This window comes from Rattus norvegicus, chromosome 1 (genome assembly GCF_021556685.1).
Source record: "Rattus norvegicus strain SHRSP/BbbUtx chromosome 1, alternate assembly SHRSP_T2T, whole genome shotgun sequence".
NCBI lineage: Eukaryota > Metazoa > Chordata > Mammalia > Rodentia > Muridae > Rattus > Rattus norvegicus.
The window spans coordinates 168,553,835-168,566,387 of NC_141534.1; the positions used below are offsets into that span (position 1 = coordinate 168,553,835).

The 12,553-nt window shown below is 44.0% G+C and overlaps 1 protein-coding gene across 5 annotated transcripts in view; it reads left to right on the forward strand.

Moving 5' to 3' along the window:
- Positions 1-10,937, forward strand: part of LOC120099897 (uncharacterized) — a 48,599-nt gene extending 37,662 nt beyond the window's left edge. For 2 of the 5 annotated variants that reach the window (XM_087607454.1, XM_087607458.1), the window contains one exon: positions 3,626-7,461. In XM_087607454.1, the coding sequence (XP_087463580.1) occupies positions 5,850-6,155 (306 nt within the window). In that variant the 5' untranslated portion in view covers positions 3,626-5,849 and the 3' untranslated portion in view covers positions 6,156-7,461. Of the gene's footprint in view, positions 1-302; positions 487-3,625; positions 7,462-9,642; positions 9,787-10,494 lie in introns of those variants that run through there. The other 3 variants (XR_015652301.1, XM_087607451.1, XR_015652304.1) reach the window with 3 other exon arrangements.
- Positions 10,938-12,553: the final 1,616 nt, after the last annotated feature.

Consider the following 12,553-nt stretch of genomic DNA (forward strand, 5'->3'; position numbering starts at 1 on the left):
CCAAAAACGGGTGTTTATTATACAGAGGAAGTGACACTAAGAAAGTGGGGGATTAAAAAAAGAAATACTGATTTGTCTGTGCTCGGACTTCTGAGTGAAATTTGTTTTTCTTTTTTATGATGTCCTGAGTTCATTCTTTTGCAAATATTGAAAATATTGTCTTTAACTCTGTCCTACACCTGACCCCCAAACCACAGGCGGAAGCCACAAGTCTAGTTCACCAGAGGTTTGCACGCGCTGAATTCTGGGTGAAGAGTAACCTTTCTGACCTGTTCTTTTCCTTCTCCAACTTCACTCTTCAGATAGAAATTAGTATTCCCACAGTATAAAGGGAAATGAATGTCCTGGTTTGTATCCCAGAAGTCTGCTGACTGGAGAAGTTCCTTACAGAACTTGAAGATGAACTCTTTGTGAAGCCGTGGGTCTCTCCTCTTTCAGTCTTTCTCGGGTTCTGCTTCCCTTTAGTCCAGCCGTTGAACTACCCCGGTGAGCCTTAGCCCTCCATTTTGCTGGTGCTCGTTTATTTGTTTTCAGTCTCCCTCTGTAACCTAAGCCCTCCTGGAACTCTATGTAGCCCAGGCTAGACTTAGATGCTGAGGTTACAGGCATGCACACCATGTCTGGCTCTCTACCTCCATATCTATTGTAAGGGCATCTTACAAGGTCTGTTCTAACTCTATTGAGATATTATTTTGACTAACACTATGTTTTAAGATTCGTTTTGGGAGAACTGCCCTCTTGATAATTTCTGAACTGGAAGTCTTGAAGACTTTCTTACAGATTTATCCAGTCCCGAGGACTTGAAGTTCTCAGACAAGCCTGTACTATTTCTTTACTCTTGTTGTGTTTTCCAGCTGCTGCTGCTGCTGAGAAAAGACAGCTGTCTTTGATAATATGATATCTATAAACACTGTAATATTTATAGTGACTTAGCAGCACCACTTGCTTACACATGTTATTCTCAGAAATGGAATTTTCGTGTCTTCTTTATCAATATTTTGACCCTAATATCCTTTTTTCTTTGTCCCGATACTCTAGCTGGAGTCTTCATATGTTAACTAGAAGCAATGGGCACGTGCTTTCCCATGTACCTTCCTGGACCTCAGAGGAATGCTTCTGAGGTCCCCCCACCCCAATTTAGGAAGAAGTTTGCATTTTTGCAAATTTTAAAGATTATGTGTGTTGTATTGCAGGGATTGATATTGCAGGACCTTCCAAGGCTAGAAGAGGACATCAGATACCCTGGAGCTGGAATTATAGATTATCATGAGCCTCCTGAAATGGGCACTGGGTCCTTTATGACAGCAGAACATACATTTAACAGATAAGCCACACACAGGTTTTAGATGTATGATAGCATATACTACCTCATGTAGCCCTGGCCTTGAACTCATTGTCTAGCCAGCTCCTAATCCCCCTGCCTTTCTCAAGTGTTGGTATTACAGGCATCTGCCCTTATGTCTGGCTTTACACCATTGAATTAACACTTTAAAGATATTTTTGGAATTCATATTAATGAGTGTGATTACCTATAATTTCCCCCTTTTAAAGGTGTCTCTGTTTAAAACAGACTTGGTGACTCCTGAGTGTAATCTTAACACTTAGAAGGCTGAGGCAGGAAGAGTCCTGTTAGTTCTAAGAAAGCCTGAGCTTCAGAATGAAACCCTATCTCAAGGAGAAGAAAAAGAAGTAGTAACTAAACAAGACATGAAGAAATATTTTTTAAATTTTTTTCTTTCATTTTTAGTTTTTGGTTTTTTTTTTCTGGTCTGCCCTCCTTCAGTTCCATATCCCACTCCTCCCCATGTCTCTAAGCAGATCCCCCATCCCCCAACGTCCCTCCCCACAAGCCTCCCACTCCCTGGGGCCTCAAGTCTCTCCAGGGTTAAGCGTGTCTTCTCTGACTGAACCCAGACCAGGCAGTCCTCTGCTGTACATGTGTCAGGGGCCTCATATCAGCTGCCTTATTGGTGGTTCAGTGTCTAAGAGATCTCAGGGGTCCAGGTTAGTTGAGACTGCTGGTCTTGCTATGGGGTCGCCCTCCTCCTCAGCTTCTTCCAGCCTTTCCCTAATTTAACCACAGGAATCCTCAATCCTGTTGGTTAGGTGTAAGTATCTGCATATGACTCAGTCAGTTGCTTGTTGGGTCTCTCAGAGGGCAGCCATGCTATGCTCCTGTTTGTAAGCATACCACAGCATCAGTAATAGTGTCAGGGCTTGGAGCTTCCCCTTGAGATGGATCCCATGTTGGACCAGTCACAGACCTTTCCCTCAGTCTCTTCTCCATTTTTGTCCCTGCAGTTCTTTCAGACAGGGACAATTCTGGGTCAGAGTTTTTGACTGTGGGATGACAACCCCATCCCTCCACTTGATGCTCTGTCTTTCTACTGGAGATGGACCCTACAAATTCCCTCTCCCCATTGTAGAGAATTTCATCTAAGGTCCCTCCCTTTGAGTCCTAAGTGTCTCTCACCTGCCAGGTCTCTGGTACATTCTAAAGACACCCCCCCCCCAACTTCCTACCTTCCCAGTTTGCCTGTTTCCATTCTTTCTGCTGGCCCTCAGGGCTTCACTCCTGTTCCTGCAACCCCTCCCCCATACCTAGTCATATTCCCCTTTTCCCCTCCCTGTCCTCTCTCCCACCCAGCTCCCCCACACACCATGATTGCTTCCTTCTCCCTGCCAAGTGGGATTGAAGGATCCTCACTTGGGCCCTTCAGCTTGTTAACCTTCTTGAGTTCTGTGGACTGTATCTTGGATATTCTGTACTTTTTTTTTTTTTTTGGCTAATATCCACTTATTAGTGAGTACATACCATGCATGTCCTTTTGTGTTTGAGTTACCTCACTCAGGATGATATTTTCTAGTTCCATCCATTTGCCTGCAAAACTCAGGATGTCCTCATTCTTAATAGCTGAGTAGTATTCCATTATGTAAATAAACCACATTTTCTGTATCCATTCTTCCATTGTGGGACATCTGGGTTGTTTCCAGATGGTGGGGCATCTTTTGGGTATATGTCCACAAGTGGTATAGCTGTTGGAGTTTCCAGAGAAAGAGAACCAGTAAAATGTTGGGGTTAGAGCTGGTAGATAGATAAAAGAGAGAGGCAGATGATAGATAGATAGATAGATAGATAGATAGATAGATAGATAGATAGGAATTCAGTTGTTTATAAAAAGCAGGCAAGTCCCAAGATCAAGGCCAGGCCAAGAATTTGTGTGACTCTATATGTCTACACATAACATTGTAGTCTACTGGTGAAGTGGAAACTTATGGTATCTTTGGGTGGTATTTTCCTGGAGCAGACATGTGAAGGAGTGTTTTCCTGAAACAGAACAATTAGATCCGACCGGGAAAAGCTCTTTTCACCTGAGACAGGGATTTTTTTTTAACCAAACAAACAGCCCAGATGATTCACAGACTGTCTTGGTTACTGAATTCTCCAAAATATGCATGCAAATCAGCTTCAAAAGGCCTAGCTCTAATGATCAATCCAACAGAGACTGGATAACACATAGACTGGACAGGCAAAACAGAGACTGGATAAACACAGGGATGGGGTAGTAAATGCTACAGCTAGCTTTTATTAGACTAACCAATTTTTTCCTTGGGGTCCAAACAGGAATTCTTCACCCCAATTCATCAGGAAGGGAATATACATTAAGAGGACCATTGTTGGGCTGGAGAGATGGCTCAGCGGTTAAGAGCACCGACTGCTCTTCCACCGACTGCTCTTCCAGAAGTCCTGAGTTCAATTCAGTTCAACCACATGGTGGTTCACAACCATCTATAATGGGATCTGGTGTGTCTGAAGACAGCTACAGTGTACTTGTATACATAAATTAAATAAATAAATCTTAAAAAAAAAGAAAGAAAACCATTGTTCCAATCCCTTAAGTTGGGGAGGATGGTTTTGTTTGCTTGATGTATTATAGTTGTTAACATTTAGGGTGGTAGGTGGCTTTGCTTAATTATTGTATGTTGATAGAAATTTAAGGTTGTTTTTTTTTAATTATCATACATTGATAGAAATTAAGGGTTTGTGTAATTATTATATATTAACAGATTTTTAAGGTTTTTTCTTTAATTATTGTATATTGGTAGAAATTTAAGATTTTGTTTAATTATCGCATAGTGGTAGAAATTTAAGGGGTTCTTTTGTTCAATTATTGTACATGGATAGAAATTTAAGGTTGTTAGACTATTGTTTGACTACATCATGCATAGCCATTTGTTTAAAATGTGATGGTTCTTATAATTATTTCTACTGTGTATAGATTGCTAATGTTAGAGAAGAGGAAAATTCTTAAATAGAAAGGGGAGTATGAAGTGGAAGCATAGTTTTTTGGAAAGTCAGTTGTGTCTAATGGTATTTCGCTGGGGCAGACATGTAAAGGATTGTTCTTCTGAAGCAGACACAGGTGAGAAGATGTTTCACTGAGGTGGACAGAGGTGAAAGGATGCTTTGCTAAAGCAAGCATGTGAACGGACTCGTGATGAAGGATTCTTCCCTAACGATACACACGCATTGGTTTGCCTTCTGTTGCATTGCTAAGCTCCATTTGTCAGGACTCCTTAGAGAGAAATGCACCAAAAACAACTTCTGGTGGTGTGCTGGCAGCTTTTCGCCACGTCTGAGGTTGATTGGCAGAAGGATGTCAGCTGGTACAGACTCTGTGGTGAGGCAGGACCCATAGGACAACATGTGGTGTTTGAGGGCATATAAATAGAACTCAATGGACAGTGATGGTGCTTGCAATGATTCGTTGGTCTCGCCTCTTCACCTTCCAAGTGAACTTAGCTTCACTGAGAAAGGCCAGGCAGAGAACTCCGGACATCTCTGCTGTCCTGGTTACTTCCGCTGCTGCGTGCCGACTCTGCCGAGGGCTGGCTGTTCGTGCGTGCTATCCCAATGCTACTGAACTGGATGCTGGCATCTTCATGAAGTGTTTGAGAGTGGATCGAGCTGCCACTGCTGGCCTGTGAACTGAACTGCTGATTTCCTGACAATGCAAATTGGATTTAGAACAATTTCTAAACAGGTCCACTTCCCCTGTGTCCTAATAACCTTTCTTTTCCACTACCTCTGGTGGGTGGTGGGCTAGAAGGGAGGTCAATGCACTTAAGAACCATTATTAAAAGTGGGGTTTGGGGTTGGGGATTTAGCTCAGTGGTAGAACGCTTGCCTAGGAAGCACAAAGCCCTGGGTTCGGTCCTCAGCTCAAAAAAAAAAAAAAAAAAAAAAGTGGGGTTGGAAAAAATTTAAATCCACATATTGGTGTCATCATTTTATCACATTGAAATAATCTTACTTCCCTTAAATCTATTTAACCCCACACACACATTTATTTCAAATATCTCCTTTCTGTGTATAGAAGGCACAAGTGCTCACAGCCAAGTCCTGGAGAAACCAGGAGTGCTAACCACACAGGCTTGCCTCCTCAGTGGAGGAAGTGAATACCTGTGTTCTGCCCAGAAGGCTGGGAGTGGATGTTGTTAATTACCTGGTGACCTTGGCTATCTGTAGGGCCAGTCCTCACCCAAATCCTCCAGAATCGCAGTCTCTCCCTCCTTAGACCTTTATCTTTAGCTTTGTTTCTCAAGCAGTAGAACCCGTCCTTAGGGGAAATGTCACAAGTGCTGTACAGCCTGCTGACCGCTGTGCTATCTTGATCAGAGACCATTCCAGATCCTAGGCCTTTAAGATATAGAACCATTTTTATGGTACAAATCTCATGTGCTTTGTAGATGTAGTCACACTTTAAGCTTTATTGTGCACATGGGATTGGGATAATTGTCACCAGGAATATGTCAGACTCCAGAAGTTTGAACCAGCTGGGGCAGTGATGGCACACACCCTTAATCCCAGCACTCAGAAGGCAGAGGCAGATGATCTCTGTGAGTCTGAGGCCAGCCTGGTCTACAGAGTGAGTTCCAGGACAGATAAAACTACACAAACAAAGAAGAAGGAGGAGGAGGAGGAGGAGGAGGAGGAGGAGGAGGAGGAGGAGGAGGAGGAGGAGGAGGAGGAGGAGGAGGAGGAGAAGAAGAAGAAGAAGAAGAAGAAGAAGAAGAAGAAGAAGAAGAAGAAGAAGAAGAAGAAGAAGAAGAAGAAGAAGAAGAAGAAGAAGAAGAAAGAGGAAGGAGTTTGAACCAGGGTTTGCTTGCCCAACTAAGTCATGCTGAACTGGTTTCCTTGCAGGTGACAGATATTCTCCACTGAAGAAATGAGCCAGTTCAAGCCGAATTAAAGTATAAAGGAAGGATTATTGGGGGCAGCTCTCAGGCAGGTTCATGGACCTCACAGGAGAGGGATCAATGAAGTCACCATGCAGACAGGAAGACAGAAAAGTGAGGGTGAGGGAGCGGAGAGGGGGGCATAAAAATGCCTGGATTATATAGTGGAGATCCTCTAGGTGAGAGAAAGTCTGGACTCTGGGCTAGAAAGTTCAGCACAGAGAGCAAGGGATGCTGGGAGAATCTGGAGGCTAAGTCAGCTTTGTTAGGTTAAATGGGCACCTCAGCCTCCTGCCCTGGGTCTGAATTCCAACAGCAGGGAGCCCCACATTATGCATTTAGGATCAAGTCAGACAGTAGTGCAAGCTTTTCTGTAACTATCAGATGTAATTTAGAAAACTCCAGAGAAGACAGATCTAATCATAGTAGCTCCCCTACAATCCCAGCTCTTTAAGAAGCCGAGGAAAGAGTATCAGGGAGGGTTCAAAGTCAGAACGGCTACATAGTGAGCTCAAAGATAGCCTGGGCTACAAAGAAAAATTTTGTTTCAAAACACAAAACAAAACAAACATATTTGTATTTTCCCTTATTTATTGTCTATCCATTTTCCTACAAATGACATAATTTCATTCTTCTCTATTCTTTGCCAGATAATTATAGAATTGATATAATTTTGCTGGTGGCATCTATAAATTAGTGTGTGTGTGAGTGGGTCTGTATGTGTGTGTGAGAGAGAGACTATCTGTGTGTCCGCGTTATATGTATATGAGTGTGTGTAAAATTTGCTGTGCTCTTAAAAGAAACGTAAGTTGGTTATATTCCTGTTAAAAGTTTGTTTGGGTTCTAATTGTCTTTTACTTTGAAACTGTATGTCTGCTGCTGGCCTGTGCACAAACTAGTTGTGGCTGGCTAGATACAATCACTTGGCCTGTAATACAACTTAAATCATTTTGGCTGGCAATATTCAGGTGTGCTTAGCTATGACATAGTCATTTGGATTGTAATATTTTACTGCATAGACATGGGAAAGGGGAATCACTGATGACAAGGAAGTAAGGGGGACTTAAAATGAACTTTCATAAGTACTGGTTGAGATTCTTGGATAATGATTAAGGGAAATCTGAAACTGAATGCTCTGAAATTCTGTGTAATAAAGATGGCTTGAGCTACTCCGGTCCGCTTGCTCGAATGACAAGTGGTCAGAGTCCTTTCTTTCACTGACTCCACATCTCAGTTCTGGGTTACTGAACTCACTGGACAAGGACTCAAGCATGTGTGCTTAGAAGTCTGAACTCAGATTCTGAGCTCAGTGGGTGGCAAACACTACCCACTAAGCTATCTCCCCAGCCCCTGTAGAGGCTGTCCTTTTGAAGTTCAGTTTGGGGTTTCCCTGGTTCTCGGTTGATCCTGCAGACCAAATGCTTGACTCCCCTTAAGTCCATCTGTTAACTCCCAACTGCCCAATGTGAGGTCATTTGAAATTGGAGTGTTAGAGAGGTTAGATGAGGCTGTAAGGGCAGGGCTGTGCTCTGCTGAGAAGAATACTCTCGGAAGAAGAGGCAGCTATTATGCACACTGGGCTATCTTTCACTCAGGATGCCGAGGCAGAAGGATCCCAACTTTGAAGCCGGCCTGGGCTACATAGGAAGACCCCTGTATTGAGAGACAGAGGAGGCCCTGAGTGAGTGTAGTTCTGATGTGGGCAGGGTAAGACCATTTCCCCTTAATGGCCAGGCTAAAGAAGGATGTCAGACCCCTCCTTGGGGGTTTCAGAGTGGATTGACCAGTGTGTACAAAAACTGGCACCCGTGGCTTCCTCTTCCAGTATGTCTATAGTCTGAGATTGCTCATCTATGAAGACCTCCTACCTGGACTGGCTAGTCCTGCCCTCTGTGCTGTGCATAAGAATCCACACTGAGGTTCCAGGTTGGGGTTCCAGGTTGCTGGATGTGGTAGGTGCAGACTCATCGCTGCCCAGACCCGCACTGGACCCCAGCTTTCCTACATGTGTGTCTGTCCTTTCTCTATTCCTTCGCCACCCCTAGTCAAGGTTCCAGGATCCTCAATGCTCATGGCAGACCATAGAAAAAGGAAGTCTCTTTCACAGGCTTGCCTGTAATGGAAGATGCAGCAGGAAACAGGCATCTGCATGCCGAAACAGAGAGGTGCGCGGGGAACCAGAGTGCCTTTGCCCTGGAAGTGTTACAGCCTCCATGGCTGGGACATAAATTCTGGTGTTTGTGGCCCCCAGACCAGGGGGTATTGGTGAATAAAAACCTGAACAGGCAAGCGCGGCATGATAGGAAAAGCAGGCTAAATCTTGGGCGTTTGTGTGCTGAGACTCTGGGTCTTACTTAAACCTGTTCTAGCAGCATAAGGGGCTACACGCTCCACTTCATTATTGCCAAGTGTGGGTGGGACAAGTTCTCCACCAGCCCCCAACCACCAGGTTCCATCTGTACAAGAGGAGGAGGGCTCCCTGGGACTGCCTTGTGGGAACTGAAAGGCCAGGCTCCCTGCACGGTCTCTGCAGTACTGGGGATCTTATTAAGGCTCAGCAGGGATGAGAGTCCCAGCTCCCTACTCAGCTTTCCCCGATGTTCCCACAGCAGGGAGTTCAGTGCCTCGCTGCAGACGAGGGTGGGATCTGCAATCCCACTCAGCGTTTGCCGGCATATGGGTGATGAAGTCACAGATTCTTTTTTCTTGGATGCTTGGCTAAAATACAGCAAGTTTCACTTTGCACTAAGTCTTTTAAGATTCTTCTGGATATATATAAATATATATATACATGTATATATTCATTATTCCTCACTGATGATTGACAGTCCTGCGTCATAAGTACGCCCCAGAGGCCTGGTCTCTAGGCAGCACCATGGGAGGCAGTAGACCTCTAAGAAGTGGAGCTTATGGGAGGGAGGATTTATACCCTTCAAGGGAATAATGGAACCTGGGCCCTTCTCTTTCTTTTTAGTTTTCTGGGCATGAGGTGAGCAGTTTTGTTTTTGCCACAGGCTCCTACCATGGTGTCATCAGCCCAAAGCCACTAGTCAACCAATCAGCCACAGCCTGAAATCTCTGAAACTTTGAACTCCAATAAACCGAGAGAGGAGGGAGAGAGAGAGAGAGAGAGAGAGAGAGAGAGAGAGAGAGAGAGAGAGAGAGAATACTTTACTCCAACCCATATATACAGCCAAACCCTTTTTGCTTTATAAGTTACCTACCTTGGGTATTTGTTACAGCGATAGAAAGCTTAATCTATGTGAGCTACTAGCATGCTATATGTATATTAATGCTGATGTACCTTTCTGAGATGACACTGCCAGCACATACTCTACAAATATATACGCCCCCGTCTGTGGCCTCTCTTTTGCTCTGTTAATGGTGTCTTTTGATGTACAGAGGTTCTTAACGTTCAAGAAGCTCAGCTTGCCACGTTCTTCTTAGTAAATCTGTTCCATCCATGTTCTCCAAGAAGCTCAGCTACCTCATTTCAGCTCCACACTGAAGACGGTGGCCCTCTCCGAATTAACTTTCGACGACTGTGTAAGTGGGGTCAGGGTTCCTTTTCCAACACAGTTATCTCATCGACCTGATTTTTTAAATAGCCCTGACAGAGTGGAGTGTACTCTGTCATAAATCCCACTCATAAATAACGTGTGGATCTGTTGCTGGGCTCTTTATCCTATTTTTAGGTCTCTTTGTTCTTTGGTGGTGGCGGTGGTGTTCCCAAAACAGCAATAAAAATCTCTATAGAGGAGACACTGATAAGGTCCACCCACCTTCTCTCTCTGGGGTGACCACAAGGCCTCTGGGGAGGTATTTATCTCCCCCTCCATGTATTAGCGGGCATAAATGCTCACACGGTCTGTGTTTAACAAAGAAGGTTTTGGTGATGTGGAGAAAAGTTTGCTTGTAGAGTGGAGGAAGTCAAATATAAAGGTATGCAGCGGAATCATCAGGCTCTGCGTAGACAGCACCGCGAACAGCGGCTCTGAGTGTGTAGATTGGTTAACTCATTTAATCCTCACAGTAGCCTTAAAGGGTGGAGTAATTTTGCTTCTAGTTTACAGATGGTAAACTTGCCCAAGGGCACAGTAATATACAGTACCTATAGAGATCAAATCCAGGCAATCCAGTTCAGAGTTCATGCTGGTAATTAAAAAACAAACAAACAAAAACATGCTTGAACCCTATTGGTTGTCTCTGTGATTGTTTCTTGTGTGAACTTACTTCCTCTTCTCTTCCTCCCAGCCTTCCAGCCTCTCAGACTCACTCCCCACTTCCTCTCACCCTGCAGCACTCAGCACAGATCCATCAAGACTTCTGGAATGGGTTGTTCATCAGCTGTTCCCTTCCGTGTCCCTTACTGTGGGCTCCATGCAAACAAGGTCTTGTCTGTCTGTTCACCTTCAGATGCCCAGAGTGATTTCTGCCACACAGCTGGTGCATGCAAGGATGCCGTCAGAGCAGACTGTCAGGGAGACACATCAGAAGACAGGATGTGTTCCAGTATGAGACAGAAGAAGATGCTAGAATCTGATACATATCCCTCGAGTTTATACATGAACTTGGCCAGCTCTGTAAGCTTGGACTATAATGTTATATTCTGAGATCTTTTCTTTAGTTTTGGGTTAAACATAATACCTCGCATCTACAAGGCTGTCTGGCATACATTAGATATTCAACAGTGATATGACCTTCTTGAGTATTTTTTCAATAATTAGGTAATTTTTAATATTTATTGATTTATTTATTATTTGTTTGTTTGTTGTAATACTGGGTTATTGAATCCAGGGCCTTATGCATGGTAGGCAAGTATTTTACCACTGAGCTACATTCCAGCCCTCAAGTTTCTTAATTCTGCTGCACTTCTTAGGTGCTGTTCATTTGTCTATAACATAATATACATTTTAGGATTATTATTAGAATTCAAGGTGATGACTACACATTACGTAGAAATTAGGGTCTGGCTGATAGAGCAAATATTCAGTAAAGGCTATCTGCTTATTATTATAGGTGAAACACCTTCTTCAGTGCCTGCCACACAGTTTTCTGTAAATAGGTCACAGTACTCTGTAATTAGGCGAGGCCCAATCTTATCTTTTCTGTCTGGTCAGTTTTATCTGTCTGCTTCTGGAGTGATCCGGGCTTGTTCTGCAGAGCTGGTGATGTACAGACGCCACCCAGTGGCTGACATCTGCCACTGCACTTCAGCTTCTGGTAAAACTTCCCTGCTACATTCATTTATGAATGCTCTTACCTGTACATTTCCTTAGGAGACCAGAGACATTGGAATCAGAGAGGAAATGAAATTAACAGTTAATTCTGGGAGGTGGACTCAACAAAACTCAGTGATCAATTACATATCCCAGTGAGAAAGGTGTATGGGTTTGCCAAAGACAATGGTCTCCAATCAGGGATGGTTTTGCTCATAAGAGGATGTATAGCAATATCTAGAGACATATTTGGCTGTCATAACTTGAGGGAGCATGGTGCATGGTGTCTATAGTCTGCAGACCAAGCATGCCACCAAGTACTGTAAAGCCCACAAGACAGGCCTCATGAAAGATTATCTAGTCCACACCTCACCGGGGTCAAGGCACTCTGCTCTAGGGCATTCTGAGCATCACAAAAAGCCATGGAAGTGCTGTCAGTGGGAGCCCATCCATGTAAGTGGGAGAAATATGCTAGCTAGGAATTGGCATAGCCTACAGAACCCTCCAAACACATGAGAGGGGCATCTTGTAGACCGATTCTCTCACTTAAATTTATGGGCTACAACGCATGTCTTCAACGTTACCACTGAAAGTGTACAACGTCATGAGGCACACTGAAGGTATGCACAGAACACGTGTTAATCAGAAAGTCCCCAAATTAACCATGACCTCACATGGTTCAATTAGGAAAGCCTGGGACCGGGGAGTAGCGGTAGTGGCATGGTGGTTGCTTAGCAGTTATGTCTGAGATCTTCTTGTTTTCAAGATTACTTACTCTTATGATATGTGTTGGAGTGTTTGCCTATGTGTATGCATGTGTACCATGTGTGTGCAGTTCCTACCCAGGTCAGAAAAAGTGTTGGATTCCCTGGAACGGTGGTTCCATGGGGACCATGTGGTTACACGTGGTTATGGGCTACCATGTGAGTGCTGGGAACCAAATCTAGGTCCTCTGCTCTTAACTGCTGAGCCATCTCTCCAGCCTCAAGTCCAAGATCTTAGGTTCACCAGCAAAAGTAAATCTCTGTGGGGTTGGAGATATGACCAACATGGTGGCTCACAACCACCTGTAACTGCAGTTCTAGGAATCTCAT